The following is a 15,417-nucleotide window of genomic DNA, read 5'->3' on the forward strand; positions in this document are numbered from 1 at the left end:
ATTTGGAACTTTGCCTGATTAGTTTTAGGTTAATTTTTAAAATATTCTTTCTATCCCTACTGTATGGAGTTGTAAACTGTGCAGAAACTGGCCTGGTAGTTATGAGATTGCCATGTGAATTAGGTCTGTTTAAGGCAAACGGAAGTAACAAAGGGGCCACATTTTAAAACTCGGGGGGCTGGTTCCTACCTCAAGGGATGAGGTAGTTTCTTGATTCTACACATTAAAGAAAAGTAGGGTGTGATTTAAAATTTCCAGATCATCTGAAATTAACTTTAAAATCATTTATTCGCCATATTATAGATGTTCAAATAAAGTCTGACTCTTATTTGCTTGGAGGCCAGCAAAGACATCTTTGCAGAAATAACCAAGTTTATTCAAGTGAATGGTTCAAGTAATAGTCATGGAATGACTATTACGGCAGTTATTATAAATGTAGGTTAAAAGACACTTTTCACTCACAGCGTCTTTTTTCAAGCAGAAGTGAGGAAGAGAACAAAAAGCAAACAAAAAAAATCCAAAAACCTCTGTCCAGAAGCAGCTTAAGGGACAATGGGGCTTGTGTGGCTTATCCAGTTCCCAGGCCATCACTGAAGGGAGTCAGGGTGGGCATAAAGCAGGAACTCAGAGCAGAGACCATAGAGGAAGCCACCTGATGGTTCACCCACAGGCTCATGCTTAGCTATCTTTCTTATGCATCGCAGAACCATCTGCCCAGGGCATGACACCGTCCACACAATTAACGATCAAGACAGTCCCCCACAGACATGCCTGCAAGCCAGTCTGGTCTCAGGAGAAATTTACCAGCTGCCAGTTTTTCCTTCTCACATGACTCCAGTTTTATCAAGTTGACAGTTAAAGCTACCCAGGACAAGTGGCTAACCATGTGGGCATTTTCTTCACTACCAAGCATCATGTGGGTGAGGAAGGATATGGTTGGCTACTGGTGAGAAGCAGAAGAGAGCATTTTTCCCTAACATACTCTTAGAAATACTCTCTTCACATTTCCTTTCAGTGCTGTGAGGGCCATGAGAGAGGCCCTTAGAAATGCCAAGAATCCCTTCCCATCACTTTTGTGTGTTCTGTGTCTGCAGACATATAAAAATGTTGGAGTTGTGTGAGCATCCATTTCAGAAAATAGCATTGCCCTCTGGATCAAATTATTAAAACTTGAAATGGTTCTCGGTCATTTTTTTTTTCAAATTTGTAATTCTTCAAGGAGGACATGAATGATACGAATGTGTATGAGATACAGCATGCATGGCTTCCTAACTTATCCTTTTGGAACATGTCTACTTCCCCTTCCTCAACCCAATCCCATTTATTCAAACAGACCAAAGAAGAGAGAGAGATTTCTGAGAAAGTTGTATTTTTACAGCAAGGAAGCTCGCCATTCCTTGAGTCTCAGGTAAAAGGCAAAAACATGTGGTATTTGCATAAAGTATCCCTCTCCAGCATTATTGAAGTGCCTCGTTTTTTTTTGTTTTTGTTTTTTTCTTACATCTTTAGTTTTCCTTGTTTGAAGCTAACTCGGGTATGTTAATTTGCTTGGACTTTGGGGAAGGGAATTTATGTTAGTGGTCGATTTCGTACTGCCCAGGACTTCTACCTGATAAAAGTTATCGTTGAAGCTTCCGTTCTGCTTGTGATAATCTTAACCTCCTCGCTGTCTGTCTGTTTGCATCTGTACACTGCTACTACCATAAATGGCCTTGACTGATTCTGAACTTATATTGGTTTTCTTACTAGCCAAGTGTGACTGAGAAAACACGGGAGGGAGTCTCCGCTGATTCTGTCACTACTGCTCATCAGATAATTTTCCAGAAAACTGTCCCATCAACCCTAGAGGTTATTTTTTTCCCATTCATTTCCTTTCGCCATTCACTCCCAACGCCAGCATGTAGATAAACCTATAATTACTTTTGCTTAGCACAAGCACGTATCTAGATTCAATTTCTCAGGCTACAGTCAGTACAAAAGAAAGCACCTGAGTTTAAGGCCTAAAACACAAGGCTCAGCTGTGCTAAGGTGGTTGCTCTTCCTTCTTTAACCTGGTGGGCTGCCTAGCTGTTAGTCCATCTTATTACCCTGTCAGCTTTACCTGTAGGTCAGGGTTTCTTGCTTTTCTTCTCCCTAGTTGGAACTAATGCTAAAGAAAGTTGGAGAAAAATTACTGAGACATGGAACCATAGTTATAATTAAGATTGGAGCACTCTACGAGCCACTAAGTCTTATCTATAAAAGGATCTGGTCAGTAGTCTTACATCTGGGGAAATTCCAGTCCGCTACCTTGAATACAGGTGCATTCAATGTACATCGATGCCGTGGCTACTCATGAGATGCTATCCCTAGATAAGGATTTGCACCTGTGGACAATGGTGTTTACAGAAACTTAGAGAACACCGGCAACTTCCTTACGAAAGTGCCAGTCTCAGGAGCACGGTAGAACAACAGCAAGCAAGGAAACATGTCTTTTGTGCATATGTATGCATGTAAGGCTAGACAGCTCAGTTATACCATCCAGCCTCAAGACTAAAAAGCAACTGGATGCCAAACATGGGGTAGATAGGTTTCTTATAAAATCCATTGGCAAAATACGATCCTATTTAAAGAAACTTGAAGTGCTGCCCCACAGAACATATCCTGGTTGAAATTAGTACATTTTTAGATGAGCGAAGACTGTGGCCACAATCCTTAGATGACAGCAGTGGCCCTTGGCTTCCATCCTATCCCATGCCTGAGTGTAGTTTATGCCCTGTTTTTTTTTTGGTAAAGAATTCTTATTTTAGAAACCAGGTACCACGGGCTTTTCTAATTTAGCTTTTATATTTCGAATATAGGGCACAGAGGATTGGGTTATTGTAGACAAAATACCCACTGAGGTAGTTGATGGTGATTCGAAAAAGATTGTGACTTACAAGGTGGTGACTGTGAGCAGTAAAACCGGTGAGATCCCAGCCGACTTGCTCAAGTCTGGTATGATAGACATGCATGGCTTCGACGACTTGACCAGAGAAATGCAGCTGAAAGAAGAGAACAAGCAGAAGATATACACGCTAGGGAAATCCTACGACACTGTCTCAGGAAGAATTGTCACCATGACTGGGAAAGCTAAAGACGGGGAGAAAGGACCGCAGCTCTCCACACTGGAAGGCCTACAGAAGATGGAGAGAGGCGCCTCAGAGGCCATGAGGGTGGGTCCCCTGCTGGTGGAATACGAGGTCCTGGAAGCCCTGACGGATGAGAAATCCAGAAGAGCTCCCGAGGTCCAGACCCCGAAGCGGAGACTGTCAGAATCCCTAGCGCCCATTAAGGAAGCTGAATCTCGTCGGCAAAGCCCTGAGGAAGATGACACCCAGAAGGCTCCAAAGCTGGGAGAGGGTGCAACTGCCCATCCCCAGTTCAGCAAACCCCAGCAGGAGCCGGAGTGCAAGGTCCTCAAGGTGGGGCCCTTTGGCCCGCGCAGGAAGAGCCTGTCTGAGTGGCGGTACTCCCACGAGCCGGCTTTTACTGTCGCTACTGCTCACTACGTCACCGAATCATCCGCATCCCAAGTGGTGGTAACCAGTGGCTCTCATTCGGTCACCGCTTAAGATTCCAGCATGACAGTTTTTGAAGCGGCGCCTTTCCACCCTGAACCTTTTCCGTTTTTCTTGCCCTTGGCTTTTTATTGAGAGCCGCAAGCCCGGCCCAGCTTGTTTTTTGTTTGGGGTTTTTTGTTGTTGTTGTTGTTTTGGTTTGGTATGGATTTTTCCATGATTAAATCAATATTGCAGTCCAACGTCAGCATTAAAACACTCTCCCATTTTATTTCCAGCTGCCCATTCCCAAGGTGTGATGACGCGCTTCTGTGGCTTGCAATGATGAGGGGAAATGACCTGCTTAGATCGGCGCCGCCCTAATCCTAATAACTCTCTGCTTTAGCACCCGAGGGCTCGTGGTTGCCTAGTTCGCTACATTATTATGCCCCCCTGCCCCCGTTTCTTTTCTGTTTCCAAGCGCTGCTCCTGGATTCCTTCCTTCCTGCTCCCTTTCCTCTGCCTCCAGTTTTGTCTAACAAGCTGAGAATGAATGCTGTGTCTGAGCTGTCTCTCTCGTGCTTGACTCTCCTTTCTTTGTTCACTCAGACTAAACAGTCTTCTGGGGAGAAGCTGATGGATGGCTCGGAGATCCTCAGTCTGTTAGAGTCTGCGCGGAAACCCACAGAGTTCATAGGAGGGGTTTCGTCTACTACCCAGAGCTGGGTGCAGGTGGCCGTTGGCTCCCATCCTTGGTGTTTCTGAATGTATCCATTTGCTTTGCTTTGTGAGTTTGCGGCAGGTGTGTGTGTGTGTGTGTGTGTGTGTGTGTGTGCGTGTGTGTGTGTGTGTGTGTGTGTGTTGCATGCAAGTGGCCTTGTCTTCCTGCATCTCAAAGGTGTCCTCGGTGGTTGTCCTTTGGCTGCTCCATGCATTGATCATGTGCCATCCACTCCACTTCAAGATGAGCATTCTACTTTTAGAAACATTTTGTCTTCATCTGTTGGGTCTGAGTACCCTGCAAAGCTTCCTCTCTTTTTCTCCTTGTGTATTTTACTACGATTTGTCCAAAAGGAAGCTATGCAGGACCCAATGTGTGTGTGTCAGACAGGCACACCTCAAAGCTGGTGGGAGAAAGGAAAGTTAGTTTTTATTTCCATCGGTGTTTGGGCATATGAGCTCTTGATGCTGGCTGTGGACATCCTCGTGCGACAGCTTTGAGGATTTTGTTTGTTTTATTTTATGAAAGATCACCCAGACCCTGTACTCTTCCCTTACAGAAACTGGAAACAAAGACTGAGCCCGTTGAAGCAGAGGTGGAATCCACCCCACACCCTCAGCCCCTCAGCACGGAGAAAGTGTTGCAGGAAACGGTACTGGTAGAGGAGAGGCACGTGATGAGTGTGCACGCCAGCGGGGATGCCTCGCACACAGCCCGGGATGAAGTTGATGCTGCAGAATCCACACCCACAGATCGCCGCCACAGTGGGAAAGGGAAGGAGGGCTCTTCTGTGACGGAAGCAGCCAAGGAACAGAGAGGCGAGGAGGTTGACCAGTCTGCCCCGGAGCAGGAACAGCCAGCCACTGTCTCCCATGAGGAGGAGCAGGTGTTGCCCGTCCGCGCTTCTGAGGGTTTGGAACAAAAATCTCATTTTGAGGTAAGTGGTAGTTCCTCCCCTCCTGGGATTCAGGGCGGAGTTAAAGTGGAGCTGGATTTAATTCTGTGTCTCTTCGCGCACACGGGCCTTTTGGTTTTCCTCTCTGATCTTCCCCTTTGGCGTGGCAGTTCAGGGACTCCATGCTTGTTTCCAGATTTTGGGGTCACATAGAAGCTAGTAACCACTGATGCGTAATCCAAGGATGTGGCTTCTGTCATTGAAATTATAACTGAAGAAAAAACATGGGAGACCAATGATTACACACTGGAAATTTTGAGGGCCACAAAGATGGCTCAGTGGCTAACAGAGCTTGTCACAGGAGCCTGACGACTCCAGTTCAGTCCCTGGTCCCTGGGACTCACAGTGCAAGGAAAGAACCACATTCTGGGAGTTGTCCTCTGACCTCTACACACACACACACATCACACGTATACATGCACATACATGCATACACATACACGCACACATACATACATATATAGGCAAATATACATATATACACTAATAATAATAGATTTTAAAAAGAAGACCTGACCTTTTTTTTTATTTACAAATGCCTTGGCCATATAGCTAGGCTCTTCTCTGACTAGAATCATAACTTAAGATAACCCATTTATTTTAACCTCCTTTCTGCCATGTGACTAGTTACATCTGTCTCCTTACATCTTCCTGCCTAATCTCCTGGCTATATCTTTCCCAGAATCCTTTCTGCCTCCCAGATGTCTCACCTCTCTCTCCTGCCTAAGCCATAGGCCACAGCCTTTTCAATTGACAAGTGTTTCATACATACAGTACATAAGGCATTCTCTCTACAGGTTATCTAATACCAAACAGTCAGCCTGAAAGCATCTCCACATAGTCATGCTATACAGAATGAGCAGGTTGTATTTACATATTTAGGAATATATACATATATAAATTTTAATATATAACAAAATCTTATATAACAAAGTTATATATATATATATATATATATATATATATATATATATACAATTAAAGAAAAGGAGGTTTTGCACTTGAAGGAAAGTAAGATGCTGGCACATGGGAAAGTTTGAAGGGAGAAAAAGAAAGGGAAATGGCATAATTTTCATTTCAAAAACTAAACAAGAAGATACTGAGACATCCAAGACCTGACATTTATTTCTGATCTATTACTGACTTTTCCAGGACCAGAAAGCTCTCCTCCAACTCAGAGAACTTTATTCTTTACCCTTTTACTGAGATTCTCCAAACATTGGTGGGTGGCAACTGATGCTATTACACTTGCCTAGTCCTTGGTTGCTAATTTAACTTACAGAGAGGTTTAAGGATGTTAGCGTTTATATATGAGATTGGGCAGAAGAGACTAGTCTTTAATTTCCTTTCACACGTTTCCATGGCCTTGAGCAATCTACATTAACAACTCTGTAATTCGAAGAGGCCTTTATTGTGTGCCCCGCCCATCTCACCCCCTCACTTAGTAAGGACACCTTTGTCAAGAACAAAAGGACCAAGAAGAGCAAGAAACTGAGCTGGTGAGCACAGCCCCATAACCTCTCCTCCTTTTGCTTCCCACTGATGCAGTCATCCACCGTGAGGGTAGAAAGCACGAGTGTGGGCAGTGTTTCTCCAGGAGGAGCAAAGCTAGAGATCTCTACCAAGGAGGTGCCCGTGGTCCACACGGAAACGAAAACCATCACGTACGAGTCATCTCAGGTAAGATGGTCTGTGAGAGCCTGGCAACTTCATGGCTTGGCGCATTCAAGCGAAACGAGCGACCCAGTATCTGTAGGAGCGGTTGGAGGATCCTGCATCCACACCACATCTTAAAGAACAGTGCAATACAACTGACCTGAGTGTACAGCTATGGATGCCAAAGAGAGCTCGCTCACACACACACACACACACACACACACACACACACACACACACACGGCTCACATTTATTAAGTCTCAGTTTGTTAACCCTCGTTACCTGGAGCTTTGCCTGGAGTTGGCTCCTTGCAAACTGAACTGTTCAAGGATGGTAGAGAGCGATTCTTCCTTCATAGAAGTGTGTTCTACCGGTGTGTGCTACAATCCCTTGCCTAGAATAATATAACATTTCCTTTTAACCTTTGAACATCCTCGGCACAGTTTCAATAATCTCATAGATGGCTTGCACAACCTTGCACAATATAAACCCAATATAATATAAGTGGGTGGTTATTACACTCCACTATTTGTCAGATATCTGAACACGTTAGTCTGCTTGCAAATGGATATTGAGTATTTCCCATCTGTGTTGATGGAGTCCTAGATGGGAGGGCTGTGTTCCCTCACTGCAGTACATTAAAGAATGGACCAGTCCTATGGAGAGGAAATGTAACGGTGCCTGTGTGCTTTGTGTGTTCCTGTCCCTGCTTAGGTCGATCCTGGGGCAGATCTGGAGCCAGGTGTGCTAATGAGCGCCCAGACGATCACGTCTGAAACCACTAGTACTACCACCACCACACACATCACCAAAGTAAGTGGGGGAGACAATCCACGGGATTTCCTGACAGGTGGTGAAAGTCATCGCTCATCAGAGCCGTGGACAGATTGGGCTGCATAAGGAATTCATTCGTTGCCTCTCAGATGCCAAGATAGCTTTATTAAAAGTGAACTTTAAAACATGTGTAGTTAGCATGCGTCTGTCACCTGCTACGCTAGTTTCTGTTGAGGGTTCCTTCTGGTGTCCTTGATGCTCAGTGCAGTGGTGGGCATAGAGTGGATCTCACAGAAACCTTGGGATCTACCGAACCCAAGGAACTCAACCATACCCTCCCTTGTGAAAGTAAACATGCTAAACATCTGAGATAGACTGCTATTTTAGTTCTGTTAAGATTGAATGACAGACAGCTAGGCTTCTCACCACAACCATGTCCACCACTGCCCCAGCAGATAACTCAACCAAGCTCTTCTGTTTCCTTTAGACTGTGAAAGGAGGCATTTCGGAGACGAGGATTGAGAAGCGAATAGTCATCACAGGGGATGCTGACATTGACCATGACCAGGTAGTATGCGTGAGGATGGTAACCACTCTGTCCGAGGAGTAAATGTGACCGCGCTGGCCTTTCGGTTCCCAGTGCTAATCTTCCTGGTCCAGCACGTATTCTGCAATAAGTTTCCAAGTTAACTTTCCAGTATATGCCTTTGAATCCTCCCATAATCATTGTGCCTCGGTGTTAACTGTGGGGGTAGATATAGCTCCTAAGTCTACATCTTGCTACTGCTCATGCATGTCCCACCTCCTTTTTGTTTTCGCCCTTCTGTGATTTCCCGGGGATAGGCGCTGGCTCAGGCAATTAAAGAGGCCAAAGAGCAGCACCCAGACATGTCAGTGACCAAAGTAGTAGTCCATAAAGAGACAGAAATCACACCAGAGGACGGAGAGGATTGACCACAGGTAAGAGGTGGAACGGATCCTCCAGGCTTTGCCTCTGTGGCATGTAGCATGGGGCACTTCCCTCCCATCCTTCGCCTGATCCGCCCTCTCCTCCATTCCCTCACTGGCACGTGTGGGGCTGGCTAGCAAGAAGATGGAGAACTGGCTTGTGGGTTCTCCTGGGTTGCCTCCCACAAAGAGGTTCTATTCTTCAGGGTTGCTTTTGCGCCCACGCCAGTGAGAGGAAGAGGGAGAGAAGGCTCCTTGCTTGCACGACCTCGCTGCTGCTGCTGCTGCTGCTGCTGCTGCTGCCTCCACCTGGACTTTGCCGCCTTCTCGTTACCCAAATTTGAAATGTCAGATTTGACTCTACTCGCCACGTGGCCTAATACTCTTAGGACAAGCTGAATGTGTGTTTCAACTCGTAGCGGTAGAGGAATTAGCCGTACCCCTTTCCTTGCTTTCGATAATACAGCATCGTCCCTTGGAAGCGCACTCACCCTTCCAAGATAAACGTCTGTGCCTGAGATTGTTTGGTTTGGTTCGGAACTGAGCACTAACTTCCTTTTTTGAATGTCTTATATCTCCTATACTGCGCCGGGGCGGTGAGGGGAGAGGGGGGAGGCAAAACTGCAGACCTTGTCATCCTGTTTCCTTCCTGAAATTGCATGCCTTGCCAATCTGTGTGGTCGGCATCATGAGCAAAGTCTACCCTCTGTGTGCACAGCTTTGCCCTGTGTACCCACCTGCCATGCAAGGACTCAGGTGGCCGTGAGCATCCTTGAGTGGGCCGTGAATGCCGCGAGTGCCGCGAGTGCCGCGAGTGCCGCTGTAGCAGCTTGCTCCTTACTTCCAGAGTGATTATTGAAAAGGATTTGTCCAGAGTCATCTCTCGGGTTTAACATTTAGATTGTTGAATAATATCTCTTTAAAACCAAGAAAATAAATGCTAAACCCACACAGATTTAAATTAATACGATTCTTGAAAGCGAAAGGAAATGGGAGGAAGATTGTCCCCCACCCCCACCCCCTGCGGTGGGCATGGGTGATGCAATTTTCAGCTGCAGTGTGATGGTTTCCTGTCAGAATGAGCGCTCGAGCTTCCGAGGTACTTTTTTGTGTGTGACCACTCAGATGTTTTCAAATGAGAAAGTAACCAATTTTTTTTTTTCTCTTCCCACAGGAATAACTCAGCCTGCACATGAACCCAGTCATGTGAACCGTTAGGAAAACCGGAGCCTACATGGAATTCCCTCTTCTAACCCAACTGACTTCTATCCGTCCGTGGAAAATTCTGACCCGGGAGAGCTGACCTTGACCATTCGATCATTCTTTACCCTGGCAGAGAGATCTTCCGCAATCCAAGCAATCCAAATCAGCATCACTAAACCGATACTGCATGAAGCAACGATTAAAAAAGAAAAATCACAAAAACAGTAAAACTTTTAATTTTCACCAAAAATGTCTCCTTTTTCAACTCTCCCTGCACGTTCATAACCAACAATGTAAACTGTGATCTCACGTAACCCATCGACAGCTCATGCCTTTCATAGTTTATTATTAAAGTCTCAACTGAACTACAGTTTCATAGGTGACAAATTCTCTGTTTACAGTAAATGGTAATCACCCTACAATGCTATCAGCCGTCTAGGTCCGGTGTGTCAGATTTACCCCAGATTAGATGTGCCAATAACGAACCTTATCCAGTAAACCACTTGAATCTTGTCCTTGTCTAATCTGGTTTTATTATCCTCAACCACAAGCAGTAACGACTCTCTGACCCTCTAGAACTATTTAATGCTTACAATCTTGCTTTATGTCTCTCCTTTGTTATAACGTAGCACTGGTTTTAGCACATACTGATGTAATTTCTTCCTCCTCACTTGCTCTGGTCTCCATTCAAATCCAGAAAGATTCCCGGAATTACCTAAGCCAACCCTCAATATGTAAATGAATCATTGTTTGGGGAAAAACATGTATTTTTTGGTTAGTTAACAATATTATGAAAATTCACTCCAGGGAATTTTCTACCTACTTTTGCTTTCTGGTTTTTTTTTTCCTTTTTCCTTGTATTCTTTTCATTGATTTTTTTTCTTCATTTACTTGAACAAAATAAGGTGTTTTATTTACAAATCTGGTCCATATTTACAATCTAGTTCAGAGCCAAGCCTTAAATTGTACAGAATTTCCACTGTAATTAAAATATCTAGTGTTTAGTTATAAATAGCCTCCAGAAAGATATATTCTCCACTACACTGTCAACTGCATCACAGCCCGTCGTGAATGATGTCACCGCATCTCGAAATAAAAATGGCAAATGCATTGAAAAGCTCTTGTCTTCCATGTGAAGTGATTGCCCTTTTGTGTGGTCTAGTACCCAGGGTTCACGTGTGCATCCGCCTTTAATCCCAGCACTTGGGAGACAGAGGCAGGCGAATTTCTGAGTTCAAAGCCAGCCTAGTCTACAGAGTGAGTTCCAGGATAGCCAGGGCTACACAGAGAAACCCTGTCTCCAAAAAGAAAACAAAACAAAACAAAGGCCTCATCTGGCTGAAATATGGAACGATCCTGTAGTCAGGGTTAGAGATTCACACATTCACTTCATGGTGTACAGACCTTTGATGGGTTGGGGGTGTTAGCAAAATACATTTATATAAATATTCAGTTAACCTACAATGGCTTCAGAGGGTCACAAGGGACTCTCATTTTCAGTTTTTGAGAATAGGGGATTTGTGTTTCTGAATTATTTTAGTCCAGCCAAGAAGCACCGCTCTTTGAGATGTCAGCTCCACAGCTGAATAAATCAGATGGTATTGCCAAGGCTGGTATGACCTCACCCAGCTGCTCTGTCAAATTCCTCACATAGTAGAGATGAAAGCCAAGATACAAAGTAATGCCTGCCTTTATTGACATCTTCATGCCCATGATTTGCCATGAGTTCTGATGTTAAAAATGAGAGCATTTGTAAGTTAGTGGGCAAGTTGCTGTCATACAAATATGAGAACTGGGTTCTAGCCCCAGAACCAACATAAAGAAATTTAAAAAACAACAACAACAACAAAAAAAGCCAGGACCTGGTGAGATGGCTCAATGGTTAAGCCTGCTTTCTATTTGTCTTAGTCAGGGTTTCTATTCCTGCACAAACATCATGACCAAGAAGCAAGTTGGGGAGGAAAGGGTTTATTCAGCTTACACTTCCATACTGCTGCTTATCACCAAAGGAAGTCAGGACTGGAACTCAAACAGGTCAGAAAGCAGGAGCTGATGCAGAGGCCATGGAGGAATGTTCTTTACTGGCTTGCCTCCCCTGGCCTGCTCAGCCTGCTCTCTTATAGAACTAAGACTACCAGCCCAGGGATGGTCCCACCCACAAGGAGCCTTTCCCCCTTGATCACTAATTGAGGAAACACCCCACAGCTGGATCTCATGGAGGCATTTCCTCAAGGGAGGCTCCTTTCTCTGTGATAACTCCAGCCTGTGTCAAGTTGACACACAAAACCAGCCAGTACACTATTCAACTCTTGCAGAGGACCCAGGTTTAGTTCCCAGCACCCACATGGCAGCTTACAATCAGCTGTCACTATAGTCCCAGAAACCCCAAAACCCTCTCTAGCTTCTACAGGCACCAGGTATGCACATGGTGTGCAAACAAATGTGGGAAAATACTAATACTTATAAAATAGATCATTTTTAAAGCCCAGTGTGTTCATGTATGCTTGGGATGCAGTGCTGGGGAGGGGGAGACAGGAGGATTGTTGTAGTTTACTGGTCAGCCAACCTGGCCTAACTAATGACCTCCTGCCTCAAAAATGATGACGGACAGCACCCAAGGAGCAGCCGAGGTCAGCTGATAGCTAAGGAGAACATACCAAGGTACATTCATGAGATGGCTCAGCGGGTAAGAGTACTGACTGCTTTTCCAAAAGCCCTGAGTTCAAATCCCAGCAACCACATGGCGGCTCACAACCATCCGTAATGAGATCTGACGCCCTCTTTTGGTGCTTCTGAAGTTAGCTACGGTGTACTTGTGTATAATAAATAAATCTCTAGAATCTCTCTGCTCTCACGGATGATTAGCCGACTCTGGTCCACCACAAGGGCAGAGGGAGAAGAGATGGTGGGGGGAGGAGTGTCCAGAGCTCTGTAAAGTACAGCTAGTAACCACACTGGGACCAGCTATCTGGAGGCAGATCAACTTGACTTAGGGTGATTCAAGGCTTACAAAGTTTGGGGGGGCTGGAGGTAGGAACATCCAGGATGGGCAAAGGTCATTGGCTGGGGGCTTGGGGGTACCCGGAATACCTCATTAGCATGGGAAAGCATTTCAGAGTGCCCCAAGTGCGGGCCAAACAGATTTTATCAGGAGAAAGGAATTTGATCCTGTAATCAAACTAAAGCTACTTGGCGGTCCTCAGGTAGAGGTGTTTGCAGGGGGCTTAGGATTCCTCAGGCAAGGTCAGAGAAAGAGAAGCCCTGCTAAATAAAGGGAGCCTTCCATATTGCACCAAGTCCAGAGGCTATCAGTCATGGTGAATTTCGATATTATTAGCAGAGTTTTCCCATGTAAGGCCCCTGATGCTGGGCCTCCGCTCAAGTCCCGGGATGAGCTGGCCAGCACCCCAGTGTCCCGAGAGAAAACCACACCTGATGCAAACTGCAAGAGGCTTTATTATCAACTAGCTGAGGATGAAGTCCCTCCACCGTGCAGGGCAGGGGAGTTCGACCCGAATGGTGACAGTAGGGAAGTTTTAACAGCTAGCTGAGGAATTGGGAGGAGTTGAGAGGAGCTGGGAGGAGAGTTGGGAGGAGTTGGGAGGAGAGTTGGCTACAGCTCCTTTCTGGTGAGGGGGTGAGTGAGCTGTAGCCTCTTCTCCAGCGTCTATCTCCATGTCCTTGGCACAGGAAGGCAGGCATCTCCGGTTGTACAGTATAGAAACAAAAAGATCTTTTGCTGGCTATAGAGAACAAAGAGCTCTGCTTGTGGACGTTGTACATCGTGGTGCGGAGCCTAGTGCGCACCACGATGTACAACGTCCACAAGCAGAAATCCATACGACTCCATCTGTTAGTTAAAAATATAATTGCTTATGAAAGTAAGATTTTTTTTTTTTTTTGCTTCTTAAAAACTATGAGCCAAGAAGAAACTCCAGCATTCAATGTCATTAGGGATGGGGCTGTGTTACAAGCACTGCCTTATATGACATAGGGTGTGGCTCCCACTATAAGGACAGCTTCTAATTAGACACAAGACATGGCTCCCACTCACAGCAGCTGCAAATTTCATTTCTTGATTTAATAATTCATTAGCCACTATCAAGCGTCCCCTACTCCTCAGCTTCACTAATGTATAAACCTGGCTTAGTCATGGGAGAGACTTAAGTAATCCTGAGGGTTTAGTGTCACTGCGATATTATGAAAATGTCCTCAGATACACTTTGAGAAGCTGAAACAATTCCACTTCTAGGAGCTGTTTGCCTCACTAGAAAGTGTGCTTCTCTGTTTACACTCAGATTCAAGTCCAGAGTGTTGAGAAAACCAGAATGTACAATCCTTTTGAATGTGCACAGACGAGTTGCAAAGGTAAAAAGATAGCCTGGTAAAACATGGTTTCTACAATGATCTTCAAAAACCTTAGCTCTTGTCTTGACAGCTCTTAAACTCTTCTGTATTTTTTTCTCTAGACACAAGAGTGAATTGCTACACCCAATGAAATAAAATCACTCTGGTTAAATACTCCTACTTCCACAGTGGCTCAGAGGCAAAGAGCACACGAGTTAATCTTTCAAAGATTCCATTCCCAGCACCCACATGGCAGGTCTGAAACTCCAGTTCCAGAGGATGCAACACCCTCTTCTGACCCTCATGGGCACTACACACATGGTACAAGTTGAATACACTCAGGCAAAACACCGATTCACATAAAATAAAAATAAATCATAAAAGCAAATATTCTTGCTTCCTATCTGTAGCTCATCCTAGGTACCTCGCTATCCTGGGCCATCCTCACCCTGGGATGAACAGACAGAACTCTAGGGATGCTAAGAGAAGCTACGGGGAGAGGAATGAGGACAGACGGTTGACATGGGCATCACAAGTCATTTTACTTTCCTGAAAGAATGCATTTCTTTCTCATCTGTATGGCTGTGGTGGTTTGTATATGCTTGGCCCAGGGAGTGGCACTATTAGGAGGTGTGGCCCTACTCCTTGTTGGAGTGGGTGTGTCACTGTAGGTATGAGCTTTAATACTCTCATCTTAGCTGTCTGGAAGGCAGCCTTCTGCTAGCTGCCTTTGGAACAAGAGGTGGAACTCTCAGCTCCTCCAGCCCCACGTCTGCTTGGTCGCTGCCATACTCATGCCCTGATGATACTGGACTGAACCTCTGAGCCTGTAAGCCAGCCCCAATTAAATGTCATCCTTATACGAATTGCCTTGGTCATGGTTTCTGTTCACAGCAGTAAAACCCTAAGACAATGGCTTTTAAATTTCAGAGCCCCTACTGAGGGTCAAAGAGATGATGCACCCTGGGGCTGATTTTATAAGAGATTGCTGTAGTCTTTTGTCCTTGTTATGTGTATCAACTTCATAGCATTTCTATAGCTATAGGAAGTTAATATCAAATGTAGCCATGTTTTTAAATATCAAAAGAAAGAACTTAAATTGAAAACCATTTGTAATTTATAAACCATGATTAGATATGTCTTCAATTATATGCTTTCCATTAACACATATAAGAAGTGCCTGCCTTGGTTTGCCATAAAGATGTATTTTATTAGATATTTATTTGTGAAGTAAAACTGGACTGGAATGTATTTTTAATACATTTTGATCTTGGGATTGACATGTTTGGACAGA

General features: G+C 44.9%; 1 protein-coding gene across 26 annotated transcripts in view; it reads left to right on the top strand.

The window, feature by feature from the left end:
* The window catches only part of Epb41l3 (erythrocyte membrane protein band 4.1 like 3), a 233,803-nt gene extending 222,908 nt beyond the window's left edge, over positions 1 to 10,895 (top strand). For 10 of the 26 annotated variants that reach the window (XM_029471180.1, XM_029471190.1, XM_029471176.1 and 7 more), the window contains 8 exons: positions 1,334 to 1,408; positions 4,128 to 4,250; positions 4,799 to 5,176; positions 6,743 to 6,874; positions 7,566 to 7,664; positions 8,113 to 8,193; positions 8,469 to 8,585; positions 9,748 to 10,895. In XM_029471180.1, the coding sequence (XP_029327040.1) occupies positions 1,334 to 1,408; positions 4,128 to 4,250; positions 4,799 to 5,176; positions 6,743 to 6,874; positions 7,566 to 7,664; positions 8,113 to 8,193; positions 8,469 to 8,579 (999 nt within the window). In that variant the 3' untranslated portion in view covers positions 8,580 to 8,585; positions 9,748 to 10,895. The other 16 variants (XM_029471201.1, XM_029471182.1, XM_029471185.1 and 13 more) reach the window with 5 other exon arrangements.
* The last annotated feature ends 4,522 nt before the right edge of the window (positions 10,896 to 15,417 follow it).

This window comes from Mus caroli, chromosome 17 (assembly GCF_900094665.2).
Source record: "Mus caroli chromosome 17, CAROLI_EIJ_v1.1, whole genome shotgun sequence".
NCBI classification, from domain to species: domain Eukaryota; kingdom Metazoa; phylum Chordata; class Mammalia; order Rodentia; family Muridae; genus Mus; species Mus caroli.